The 14,634-nt window shown below is 30.4% G+C and overlaps 1 protein-coding gene across 4 annotated transcripts; it reads left to right on the forward strand.

The window, feature by feature from the left end:
• Positions 1-2,836: 2,836 nt before the first annotated feature.
• Positions 2,837-13,445, forward strand: LOC137921774 (uncharacterized). Of its 4 annotated transcripts, none has more exons than XM_068764596.1 (7): positions 2,837-2,941; positions 9,747-9,885; positions 10,332-10,472; positions 10,581-10,631; positions 11,113-11,313; positions 12,464-12,697; positions 13,046-13,445. In XM_068764596.1, the coding sequence occupies exons 1-7, from the start codon at positions 2,937-2,939 to the stop codon at positions 13,442-13,444; spliced, it is 1,170 nt and encodes a 389-aa protein (XP_068620697.1). In that variant the 5' UTR covers positions 2,837-2,936; the 3' UTR covers position 13,445. The 4 variants fall into 4 exon arrangements, with proteins under 4 accessions (XP_068620697.1, XP_068620695.1, XP_068620699.1 ...); XM_068764594.1 differs by lacking the exon at positions 2,837-2,941 and adding an exon at positions 6,584-6,789; XM_068764598.1 differs by lacking the exons at positions 2,837-2,941; positions 9,747-9,885 and adding an exon at positions 6,584-6,789.
• Positions 13,446-14,634: the final 1,189 nt, after the last annotated feature.

Consider the following 14,634-nt stretch of genomic DNA (forward strand, 5'->3'; position numbering starts at 1 on the left):
CCGTTACTACGCCTTTGCTTTTATATTGCTTGTTTCAAATTATACCCACTTAATTACAATAATTTATAAAGCATGACTTACGCATAAAAATAAATCTTATTATTTGGTATGCTAAAAAATGTTTAATCTTAAACAAATAATTGTAATTATATGAAAGCGAGCACAAAAAAGATAAAAATATTTCACATTGAAAAGTCTTATGTAAATTTTGTACGGCTAATACATATAATAAATCCCTAAATGTCAATTGTATTGAAGTCTGCTATTCCAGTTCACAAATGCAGCAAAAAAGTAGAATATATAAAAAAGTAAATTCTGAAAAACCTTTATTTTTTGCATTACATTAAACATTGATTACTGTAATGTAGGTATGTTAATTTATACCTTAACGTTGAAAATATATGAAGGTGATACTCTTTTAAATGTGAACGGAATTAGATGACGGTCACTCTATAGTTCAAACTTTGAAACTTTCGTTGCCAACGACGCTTTGATCGTTGAATTGTCGAGAATCAGATAATTATTAATCAACATCCCTGTAGAAATTAAATTATCAGTTAATTCAAAACCAATGCATCTCTTTCAACCTGCAGATCCCAAATATTCTTTTAAAATAATCGGCATAGTTTTAACTGCGATTTTTTAGATAAATAATTTTTCTAATGAACATTTCTTTGATTTTTTCTTCGTTGCTTTGAACGCCTTTTTCATGCGAATACTACAAGGAATATCAGATGCGATACTATCACAAACGAAGAAGGATTAATTGGACCTTTTAATAGCCCGGTAGAAGGGGACTTTAAAAATTGCATCATTAGCCATACTTAGCTTGTGTAATCTTATTACAGCAAATCGATTCTCTTTATCACCTTACCATTAATTTTATCATTACTTTTATTACCATTATTTTTATACTTTTACTATTATCCTTACCATTGTTCATATTACCATAAATATTTAAAACCGTTTATCGCAAAAACGTAAAATACCATTAATATCCATATAAGTGTAGCATTCAAGTTCCATATTGCTGACATTGATATTATGTTTTTTATATAATTTTGTAGCAATTTTTACGGTACGACTTAGTATGCATTCAATTAAAATGAACCGAATAACTTCAATGAAATATTAGAATTTTTTATGTTTTTCTACATTTTTATTAGTAACCATTGAATATTTAAAAAAGGAAGTCAGGTTTATTGTAACTGTTTATTGCTTAATAATAATAGAGTTAAGAAAGTTATGCTACGAGTCTATTTTATGCGTTAGTCTATGCGATATTTTTGTGTGCTATAATATATATTATCGAAGTGAGATAATAGTCATGTATAGTTTAAGCACTCTTACTCTTGTATATTGTGGTAAAGTTCTGAGTTTTCGAAATTAAATATTTTAAAGTAAATAACAAACGTTAAGAGTAATTGATTGTACATGTATATATATATATATATATATATATGTATATAAATATATATACATACATATATATATATATACATTATACACAGATAAACGCTTTTTTACTTCTTTTATCGTTTATTTAATTTATTGCCTTACGAGTCTATCATAATATACTTAGTCTATCATAATAGGCTTATCCTCTAACGTTACAATGTACTAGTTGTCCCTACACTGGTACATCAGTTAATCAAATTTCTTTTTAATTTCCTCATTTAGCACCGCTGAAAAGACCACCGATTAATATCTATTACTATTTAAATTCCAAACATCTTAAGGTGCTAAAAAATATCTTGTTCCCGATTCAATTTGTTTCGTTTAATAATGTAATTTGGTAGAATTATTTGTTTAGTTTCCTCCGAAGGAGGTTTGCCTTTCGCGACTTTCATTTCGTTTACCAGGAGTAGACCTTAAAACACAGATCAGTAGCTATTAATTATAAGCCAACAATTTGTAGAAGTAAGAAATGATTATGTTGGAGTGCTTACGGTTATTTTTGGCGACAATAACGACGGTCTCCACATTATCTCATTTAATAGCCATGTACCAGGGAATCAGTGAAACCATAGAGGCTGCTTGTAGACAACCGCTTTGTTGCAGATTAACTCCTCGCGATTTATCCAATTATATTTTTGTACATATTTTCGATATACGCATATACAAGTTAAATATTAATATAACGCGTGTAAAAAGGGCAAAAATTTTTATATTTAAATAAACAGTACATGTAGATATTTAAATATTTATATTGTGGTATATTTATCTATAATTATAGTAAGTAGTAGCCATTAGCATATTTATATAAAGTGTTTTTATGTGATTATTTTCCCTCTCAATTTAATTTTACTTTTTCTATTTTATTTTATGATATTAAATTGTTTCACGGATCTTTATTAATTTATCTCAGAAACGCCTAACGGTTAATTGGTAAAGAATGCCTTCGGTATTAAGTTCGTCGTTATACATAAAATATGTAAAATGTGTTTTGAATAAGATAAATAATAAATGGGGAAGCTTAATTAACTACAGTACTTAATCTTAACAGAGCTTAAGGTTGTTTTGTCGTCATATGATTTACAGCTACGATCGGACTTAAATCCTTACACTCTGTGTTTTAGGATAAAATAAAAGTGTTATTTATAATGTTATCGTCGTAATTTTTCCACATTTTTTCTTCATAAGTATCTTTTCCGGGATTTAACGATATGTTAAATTAGAATATACATAGAATATGTAGCGTACACATTCCATATTGCTGGCCACTACTACACCTTGCGCGATTTCAAATTCGAATGCCGATTTGAATTCGCACGCTATTAGTGATGTGGTCGCGGCCGTTGTGTTAGCGTCGTGTGAAATGTAAATACTCTTTGTACATGTAACTTCTTAAATTACTATTGGCTATCTTCCTCGCCAATGTATTTGGGTGATAAATCACTTTCACCCGCTTGGCGCACATATTTTACCTAAGAAGGATGAGGTAAGTGATCAGGTGATAACACTCCACCATCTGCTAATTGCGTATAAATATAACAAATCGATTAAATATATGATTTTATATACAATAATTTTAATGGGTGTGTCATTAAAAAGTTAAATAACTTAATATAGAATATATATTTCATTTAATTAATTTTCAAAAAAGTAATTAAAGAAATGAGTTTTTGCCATAATACTGATAATTCTGAGCAAAAAATAATCTCAATTGGTTGAGAATATAAATAAATTAATATGAAACACGGATCTATTAATTTTGATTCTGATCATTCTGACTCATATTAATTGCTTAGAGATGATATTGCTTTAAAAACCTGTTCGAGATTCAATTGCTAACATAATTACACATTATGATCTATGAACATTTTCTCTATGAGCTACATAGCATGGCGAAGGTGAAGTACGCTTGGCTGTAATGAACTTTCGCCTTAAATATTCGATTTTAATTTCACGGGAATTCATTGGGTTTTTATTACACTGTATTAAGATTAACCACTAAGTCAACAAATCAATAACGTGCAATAGAAATTGCCTGGAATACAAATTTTCTTATAATTTGTTTATTTATACCACTTCTACATTCTTTCTATATAATAATCATCTTGTCGTGTTCGTAGAAATTATAGTAAAAAAAATAATAGAACTGTTATTTAGTTTATATGCAAATAAAATGTACATATTTACTACCACAATTATTTTGATTATAATGTGTAAAAGCTATTTTATTGGTTTACTTGTCGGCTACTTGACTGTGCTTTTGAGATCTTTTATATTCTAAAGTGTTTAATTTCTATGTCCTTATAAAACATTTTTTTATTAAATGTTGATCATTAATATTAACTATCCTTTTACCAATAGATGGATGCGATTGAGATTCAGTGCCATCTAATGTACATCTGAATTTTATACGTATATCATCATTTAAGCCCTAGAACGTCCGCTTCTCAACATAGGCCATTCACAAAGCTTTTCAAAAGTACCGGTAGAAAGCGGTCTGCACTCAGCGACTTCCGATGATCTTAACAATGACATGTGTTCGCTTTGTGGGGTGATGCTACGCTTGCCGGTTCAAGAACTCCACTCCAAATCATTAAGGCTTAATTCTCAATCCTTTTTGATATCGGGTATTTTATAGCCACCCTATTAACGAAATAAATTATTGTATTTTCATAATTCCTTATTTATTAGTATGTTTTTAACGTCTTCTATAAGTTTATGTTAAGCGGCCCATGTACTCTAGTTTTCAAGTTTTTTGGCCACCAGTTACTTTGTTTAATATGATGTGTAATAAACCTAATTTGCCGAACTAGAGATGCCAGCGGACTCCTTCGAATTATAGTTCAAACAAATACAAAATATTATCGGCCTCCTAGTACAGGTCTCCTCAGATTGGCTGCCATCAATAATTCCTGAAGAATCACCGTCCCTAATAAACTTATTACTCCCGTATCTGCCGTGTGAGATCTGATCGATCACAGTTCTTTTCTCTCATCACAATTCCATGATAGTATAGGCAGACTCCTTCATCCGATGTGAGATCTACCTACTCGCCTCCAAATTTTATTGACTAGAAAAAAAGCCCCAAATGATTATATTTCCGTTGTTAAAAATTCAAAAAGAACCATATCCTTTCAACACTCACAAAATACACAGCGTTACCGATATCGAAACAAAAATGAGAAGATACGCAGAAAAACCAAGTTCACCGACGTAGCTCGAAGAATTGCTTGCCTAGAGTGGCAGAGGGCGCGGCACTCCATAGTCTTTGGGGCCGGCCGGTGGGTGCGGTCCGCACCGGGCGGCACTTACCTTGGGGCGGCATTTTTTATATTTACTTATAGTTGTAAAAAGCAACTTTTTCATTTCAAATTTATTTTCTTTCTTGAATAATAAATGATTATTATAAGTTTAATATTTGATTTATATAAATTATGATTAACTTTATGATTTCGAATATTATTCCTCGGTGTATATAAATGCATTTTTGTGTAAATTTTGGATTCTAATTCAAGAACAAGATATTATTTTTATTTTATTGTATTCATAAAATTCGTTGAATTCGTAAAAGGATCTTTACGACTTTGTTCGGCATTTTTTCCTAACTAAAATTTTTTGATGTCAGTTTATAAATGTCATTTCTTTTGAAAACTTTATATGATTACTTTGAAGTGATATATGAATATTTTTTTAAATCAAAAACCACTATTTGATTGACATATAATAGAAAGGGCGGCAAACTAGAGAACGCCCAGGGCGACAAAAGTTCTAGGTACGCCACTGGATCGACTCAATTATTGATGTTGCACTGGCCGCATCCAGCGACTTCGACTATGTCGACGGTCCACCAAAAGGGGACCTTGCCAAAACGCGTCCACCGGCAAGGTCGCCACTCGAAGAACACAAATCATGTACTCTGCCCACTGCCACACAGACGAGCAATTATTCAGCTTACGTCGGTGAGTTTTATTCGTCTATGGATCTTCTCATTTCTGACTACATTTCGCAGCGAAGCTCCTAGCACAGCCCTATCTATTGCTCTTTGGTTGATCTTGGGCCTACTTATAAGGCCCATCGTAAGCGACTACGTCTCAGATCAATATAAAGGAATGAGACCAATACAAATGAATTGCCAAATGATTATTTCGCCGCATAGATAATTTACTTCGATTTCAATAAGAAGTTAATCGTTTCTGTCTAATCCAATTTTTACATACTTAAAAAGTAATTTGTACTATAAATTACTTTTTAAGTATTATTAATATTAATATTGAACTAGATCCGTATATTTCGGATTAGGTAAATGTACGGGTTCCCATGACTATCACAGGTTACATTTAATCTTTTATAACAGCATACTACAAAAATTTTCTTGCATAAATTATATAAATCAGGTACAAATTATTAATTATTTCATAAGATGTATTAGATAAGTAAGAAGATTTTCGAAAAATCTGTCTTGTGAAACGAGCAACATAGAATTGGCGTAAAAATTATTTCTGATAAAAATAAAGAAAAACAAAGTTTTTTTGTGTTGATTATGACCAAGAATTCTATATAATTTTTGAATATCTTGTGACATTCAAACATATTGATATTCGAATTTGTGTTATGAATTGTTATTGCGGGGGCTAATTGCGACCAAATAAATATGATATTATTTACCTCCTATGTCTCCACGGCAAAATCACATCATAATTAATATCATTAAACCGTAGAATGTTCATTGCTTGACAAAATTGTCCTATGAGACTGGATGACTGCGGCCTGCATATAACCTCTTCGGACGACCTCCTAACACCAAAGCTACAGTAAAATCAAAAATGTGATTCGTAAACATCTATTTCTTTTAAATTATTATTAAATAATTGTTTTATATATAGTAAAACCCTAAAGTACCCAAAATACATATGTTATTTAAATTAAGATAAACCATAAAAATCTGCTTAAAAATGGTACGTGCAAGATTCCACTTGGCTACATTAAAATGTTGCGAAACAAAAGTGGGGATAGTTGTGTAATGGAGGAGGGGATAATATTAGGTACATAATATAAAAGGGCACTCGTAGGCTCTTCAAGAATTTTATTGAAGCTGTAATTCATAGTAATATATCTATAGAAATAATTTAAATAATTTTATAATCGATTGGCATAGCAAGTAATCATACGTATTTGAGAGTTTAAGTGCGTTTTTAATGTTTATTTTGAGTTAGTTTAAAAAAAATAAGTTATAATACGTATAAAAGCTTAACGACGTTTGTTAAATTAATAATTAATCACAAAAATGATGCTTTCCAAATGGCTATTACAAACTTCTCGTAAATGTGCAACTTGGTAAGTTTTCATCGTAAGTTTCCAGACTCTTTTTTTAACAGCAATTTTAATAAACAGCATTATGATGTAATTTTGTATAGCAGTTAAGTTTAATTTGTTCTAAAGTTTCGTGTAGCACATTAATCTTGTTTATAAATGATAGAGAACATCTCAATTCTGTTTCCTTTTATTGTTAAACGGTGATATGTATTTCGATATGATAAACTTCGCTTGTACTTTTAAAATTCATGGTAAGTAATATATTACATGATTTTGAATATTTAAATAAGACTTAGCTTGTTTGCTACGACACCCATCTTTCATTGTAATAATTTTTTTTTAAAGTATTCGAACCTTTTAGTTATTAATTAAACTTTTTTTTAAATTGTATCCCCAATTCGACAATGCGATACAAATTTTAGTTATTTTATTGCCCTCGTTAATATATTGATAAAGATATGTCAACATTTAGGATATTATCAGATGAAATTTCATTGGCTTGATTAGTTTTTCATAATCACGATGCCTCAATATAATTATTTAGTTAGTATGCATAATGTAGATTAATTTAAAACTAGTACGATAACTTTTAAATAACTCTTCCTTCACAACTCTTTGTTACAATTTTTATTTATAATGATCTAAATGCCATAAATAAACAAAAATCAATTCCAATAGCCTGAGTATAGCTTTCTGGTGTATATTTTGCCTTAAATGCGTTTAAAAGAATATGCATTGCATTTGAAACAAGGAAAGTTGTGGAACGAAAGCTTTCCGAGATTTGACTCCTCGCGTTTCTCTTATAAATTATAGGTCGCAATGCTTCGAATGCATAATGAGTCCTAGTCGAGGTTTTTCGGAGGAACTTTTGCTCAATCACTTTATAGAACGTCCGCCTATGTTATAAAAGTGTACGGTGGGCTTCCAACCTAATATCAATACCAACCCAAGTTAAAAAAAAAAAACAATATTCTGTTTAACGTACGATGGAATACACCACTTACTGACATTAAGCTAAGTCTATCACTTGTGCCAATATAAATTAAAAAAGAACAGACGAAAGAAACTCTGCGGAACCTCTACTTATTTTTTTCAGATAAGATTAAATTACATATTTAATTAATGTTATTTAATTTCGCTTGATGCGGTAAGTGAAAGACTGGTAATTGTGGCGAAGTTTTATGGAGGCCTATGATTTGCAGTGGGCGTCTATCGGCTGACATGATGATAGTAATGGTGACGTATTTAATAAATATTGAAGTAGCCTAAGTAATGTGTTCGCCCAACATTCCTAAGGTGCGTTAATTTTTTTAAATCTGAACATTATTTGTAATACAATTGTAAAAGGTCCTTAGGTTATCGTTAGTGTTTTTAAGTAAATAAAATTTGTTATTGCTTTTGATATTTACAAATATAAAAAAGCAAGTAACGGCCTCTGCTAAATTCTCAACGGAATCTTCGAATTTGTTTACTAATAGTGAGGGGCTTCCCATGCATGTCATGTAATACCGTTTCATTTGAAATATATAATAAAGATATATAGACAAAGAAATAACTCTTCGATAATTTTAAATTTAAAAATCGAATGTCGGTTTTTAATCAACGACTAGTTAGAACGATAAAAATATTTCCAAACCTTTACTAGGTGCCTAAGTATTTTGTATTAGAACATTGTGGAACTCTGTTCATCATAAATTTAGTTATGCTTGCAAATTAACATTCCCTACTATGATGACAAACAATGGTTAACGATAATTGCACTTGCTGCGCAGTATTACAACCCAAGGTTACGACATAGAACAGCAATTATAATTATTTTGTACCGGTTCATTTTGTAGCAAAGAATATCTTTTTACATAGCCCTCGTGGTCAAAGTGGAGACATATAAACTATAATTTTTAAGAATTATAGAGAAAAACCGACGACATAGTCAAGATCGTGGAAAATCGCTGGCAAAACAGATCATGTCAATTTTTAGGGCGATTATGGTTAGCGTTTGTAAAGAAGCGTGATGATAAAAAAGAATTAAAAAGGCCTCATAATATGATATAAGACCTATTCAATGTTTAAACAGCCGAGATATATATCGCAATAAGCAATTTCAAAATAACTTTAAAATAGTGTACCAATACTCAACAATAACGAAAATATGTATACCGAAGAGTGCGTGTGTAGCCACTGATAAATGCCTGTGTGTGTGAACATTGAAAAATGCGCAAAAACTTTTGAATGTTTTTAAACACAAATGCACTAACTATTTTCTATGTCTGTTTATATGATATTTATTTCTATTCTATGTCTATTTTATTATATTTTCTTTAACATTTATATGCAAGTAATAAACTTGTATAAATAGGATAATCATGTTTCAATACAAGAATAAATAGATGACATACTTTTATACTTTAAGTCTTAAGTAGAATGCAAGTTGTGCTTATATTATGGGGATAAATTATTACACATTTTTGTATCATATTATTAGTATCATTACAGTTCGGTTCACATTTTTTAAGAAATCTAATTCTCTGTTATTACAGTTATAACATATTTTTATTTAAGTTTAATGTAATAAGTAATTTTGGTTATATAAGGTACTTTATTTAAAAGTGTTCTTGAAAATTATAGGTAAATTCCCATTATTGATCTATAAGACAATGATGTCTTTTAGAGATCGTTGGAAACGTACCTAGGGAGCCTAATATGGGTTTAGACGATTAATATAGGATTACTTAATTATGTTTATCATCCTTTTGATTTCAAGATATATTGTTGAAATAGATTAAAAGCTTTTACCGTGTATTGTATCAGCAAGTCGTAATTTATTGTATTGTAACTTCGAAACTTCTTACAGTTTCTAAGGGCTTATCTCTACTTCCTGTTTTAGAGCTGTTATTTATTAATATCTATAATATCCACGACATTATGCGTTATACTCGTACATCCATTATTGCATTTAATAAAAAAAATTAACGTTACAGGCCTGTAAATAACAGAAAATTAGTCTTGTCTCAAAAAGAATTTACCGAGTTCCAAAACACATTGCCAAAAATTTATGAGAAAACTTTTGCACAAGCTAAATATTTAAGTTCGCCTGATATAACAAACCGAATAAAAAAGGTAAAATTGTGTCATATACAAAGTTAATGTTGATCATCTATCTATTAAAAGTTTTTACAATTGTTATTTGAATTATTAACCAAAAATGGCTGCAATTTCATAAATGGTATGAGGTATGTACTATAATGCTTAAACTACTAGGCTTACACTGACCTTAATTATTACTTTTTAAATATTACAAAATATTAATATTTGAGGGTCAAGACTAAACCAAACAAAAATGTTAAAGTAGACTGATCTTACACAGAGACCATGGGAACCTTAAAAAATAATTAATTAATATTTACAAAAAAAAAGATTCGTTTATATATTTGCCGTCATACCTAGGGCTTTTACGAATCTTCAATTAAATATAGTATAAAAATTATTTCCTTTAAGTCATATTATAAATAAAGATACCAAAAAGGGAAAAATAACGGTAACTTTCAATTTTATCTTTATTTCAGATAATCGAATACTACACATTGGAACGATTCCAACTGCAAGGACAATTGACAGTTTTCGCCTACCATGCGCTCGAAGATCCGAAAAATATTACAGATGATTTAACTTATCAAATTAATACTATAGCATGGTGCGTCGAAATGGTATGTTGTGTCATTCATTGGTCAATTGATCGTCATATAAGAGAAAATCGATTAATAACATTTCTGAAATCCTAAATTTTTATTTCATTACTTTCATTAACTGTTTAGATTAAGGATGTGCTTGCGATCATTACAGCCGTAGGATGCCCACTGCTGGAGGTAAGCTTACTTCCATACTATTGGAAATCTAGGAGATTAAATAAAAGCAACGCGTATATAGCGTCTTCAGACGACCTTGACAAGGACATCTGCGTCTGACTTCCAGCTTGTAGGTGGACGTACTACACAGTGCTTTCTGGTCACCACGCTTTAGTAAAGAAACAGTCTAGACTTTCAACGTCCCCAAACTATTTCAAAAAATAAAGAACATGGTTTTATTGCTCTTAGAATACAAACATCGTTAATATTTATCAAAAACATATTTGTTCGCGTCATTTCCAAAAATGATTTTTGCACTTTCAACTTTGCAACAAGTTATGATAAATTGAGAACCGAGCTTATCACAAAAACAATATAGTTTAAAGTTTGACTTTGATGCTTACTCTACTATTCATTAGGATGTTTCTTGGATCAATCGTTAAAGTAAAAAATAAAAATATACAAGTTTTTACTAAAGAAGCTGTTTATCTTTAAATTACAGATACAATCTTATTATCTAATTTTAGATGATATTGAAGATGAAGCAAACACTCGAAATGCAAAGTTGTGCTGGCATCTATTGCCGGACGTTGGTTCTTTAGTATTTAATGACACAAGTATATTGCGAAGTTTTATATACGAAATTTTGAGACACAACTTAAAGGAAGATGTCTACAACAAGATAAGCAAACTCTTTAATGAGGTATTTACTAGTTTTTATTTTTAATTATATTTACCACATAATCATTGCAGGATGTCCAGCCACTTTTAAAAACCCTAACGTAAATTGTCCGAGACCTAGTATAAAAGAGTTATGATTAGTTTTTAATGACATTTTTCTTTATTATTATTTGATCGTATTTCTAGTTTTCCTTGTTTTTATGTCTAATCGACGGGATTCTTTTTTAATTGTTTACATATAAATTTGGTTGCTATACTTATTCTAATCATTTAATGTACTTGATTATTATTATTAACTACTACTACTTTATTATTATTGTCTTTTCTCTATATCTTTCGTTGTATTTGCTATGTCCATAGCAAGTCCATTCTTGAAATAGATGGTCTTGAAGCACTTTTTAATCCATATACAAACATATTCTATTTAATACCAACCTTCATTTCTTTTACTGTGCGCGCGTCATAGATTAGTAAATAGATTGCATTTAGCACACTTTTATCATCTATTTTAATGTCTTGCTGACAACTTATATATTTTACTCACCCAATTTATTTCCTTAAATAGTCTCGCCACCGGACTATATAAAGAAATAAACTAAGCAATAATTTTTCCATTAAGAAGTTTTTACATTATGAAGCTCAATGCATTTAGTTTTTTTAGCATTTAGGAATAGATTATTAACTTCGGGCCAATAAGAAACACGCGACAAAACACTGTTTATTTCATCGTGTTTCTTCCGATGACTTCATCGTGTTTCTTCCAATGATTTCATCGTGTTTCTAATTATGATTTCATCGTGTTTCTTCCTAATTCCATATTACCCACAAATTTAAAAAAAAGGTATCATCTGCAAAAAATACAATGTCATATACATCTTTTAAAAAAATCGGCAAGTCATTAATATAAAGTACAAACAGAAGCGGCCAAGAATAGAACCTCGTGGCGTTGTTTCACGAGGTTCTACCTCATTTAAGCTAACTTATTTAACATAAACTTAATCTTCAAACTTATGACAATGAAAATTATGGTTATATTTTGTCGTTGTTTATACGTCTACTGCTATTACGGATACTGGTTATATTATCCGTTAGATAAAATATTATGCTAAAGATTTACCAGATTTACCTATTCATTTAATATTACCTACACGCTTGTTTGTTTTTTGTGTCAGATGTGCTTAAGATCTGAATACGGACAATACTTGGATGCCATAATTGCAAAGAATAGAAACTACTCAAAACTTAATCTGAAATTATATACTGAAGTATCAGACAATAAATTCACATTTTATTCTGTTAAATTTCCTATTTTGATAGCTCTGTTGATGGCAAATAAAGCAAACAAGGAATCAATGCAAAATGTTGATAATGCAATGAAAAATATCGGCTGTTGGATTCAAATGCATGTGAGTAGTTATAGTAACTATTTATTTACTTATTATTAATACTTCTAATAAAAGACTAATAATTACTTGATAATTGACATATACATAAGAAGGCGAACAGACCACCTTGTTAAGGTCGTCGTAAGATGTGGGTACAAATTGCTTCCAACAACAACCAACGAGGCCCAAGTCCAACAGTGGACGTCCTTTGGCTGAAATAATCATGCTGATAAAATTATAAAAATTGTTGACTGTAGTGAATTGCACCTAAAACACTAATCGTTTTGTAGAAAAAAAAATAGTAAGCAATATGTTTTTATTTGGATATCACCAGAACTCTGTTTAAAAATGATACCGTCAATGTTTTAGAATGACATAATGGATAGTTGTGAAGAATTAACAACAGGAAAAACCAATATAGATATAAAAAAAGGAAAACCTTCCTGGTTGGCTGCGACTGCACTAGAAATCTGCAATGCTAGACAGCGGGAAATATTTTTATCAAAATACGGAAGCGATAAGCCTGAAGATGTGAAAAGTATTTCAGAACTGTACGAAGAACTCGGACTACGCAACATTTTCTGTCAAGATCATCATGCGCGGTTGTGTGTTATAGCAAAACAGATACATAATTTACCCCATGATTCAATTCCAGGAAGAAAGTTTTTCTACGATTTTATTAAAAAAATATATCCGTTTGTAGTCTTTCTTCCAGAAGCCTTACATTTTGATCGAAATAACCCTAAAACGAATTGGCTTGATAAATAATTATAAGAAAAATAATGTTGTATCATTTATAAAGTCACAGAAAAGCTATTATAAGGTACAGTACAATACACATAAGGTCAAGAGAAATGTCTTTTCACAAATAACATGTAACAGGTTGATAAAAAAATATTTACTTTATGCGAAAATTCGAAACAAAGTTTATTTACATTTAATTACAGTACTAAAGTGCCATTTTGCTTAGATCCACAAAACGCGACACGTAGTTTTGTAAGACCTTCGTCTCTTGACATTAACATTACCTAAAAATCGAAGAAACCGAAACATATGGAAACTTCAAAGTACAAGGTCTATAGGGAAAAGGCTATATAATGATTGCGTTATCACATAAAACCAATTTTTTTTTAATTTTTGCTGAGTGGCTAAACTTGTGTGCTGTACCGTAATTATGATAAAAGGCCACTTCTATTGATTAATTTCGGCAGCTATGTCCCGACTTCTTGCTTCAATCTCATCACTTGTTGGTAATAGTTCCGAATCAATGGCATTGTCCGGAGATAGAGAGTTTATTATAAACGTTCCAAATACACCATACTACAGCATTACCTTATTGCGTGTTGATCTGAGTTTTGCCACAGTTATTGCTTAGATACTAATTTCCTTAAAAACTAAAGAATTGAAAATTGACCACAAAACAGTTTTGACCCGTTTGAAAAAAGTTTGGTACACAAAAAGGCTCGATATTTTCGTACTATACGACATCACTTAAACAAAACCTAATGAACAGTTTACTCATTTGTCATCTTTTGTTGAAACCTAATGAAACCATTTTTGAGAAGATTAATGACTGCTGATGAAAAATGAATCACGTGGTGCATCAAGTAAGACACCAACACGCAAAAAGGTCGTGGTAGAGGATCGGTCAAGCTTCACAGGCTACAGAAAAATCGAATATATTTAACCCACAGCAATAAGGCGACATGGGATGGAATTTTTTGTAACGAGCCGAGCAGAACCATCGATTATTACAGGTATGAAAAAATTATATATACTTCGCATATAATCAAACTATATATTTCTTTAAGCACAAACTAATATAACATTCTACTGCATTAGGTGATTCTATTGTTTTATTACATCTCTTGGTCGTGTTTATACTTATAGTCAATATTTTAAATCTTATCACTTTCTTGGTATAAAAGGGCAATATTATTTAAAAGATATTTCTTACA

This window comes from Battus philenor, unplaced genomic scaffold, assembly GCF_028537555.1.
Source record: "Battus philenor isolate CCGP_79_NKW_IND1 unplaced genomic scaffold, ilBatPhil1.0.hap1 SCAF_19, whole genome shotgun sequence".
Taxonomy (NCBI): domain Eukaryota; kingdom Metazoa; phylum Arthropoda; class Insecta; order Lepidoptera; family Papilionidae; genus Battus; species Battus philenor.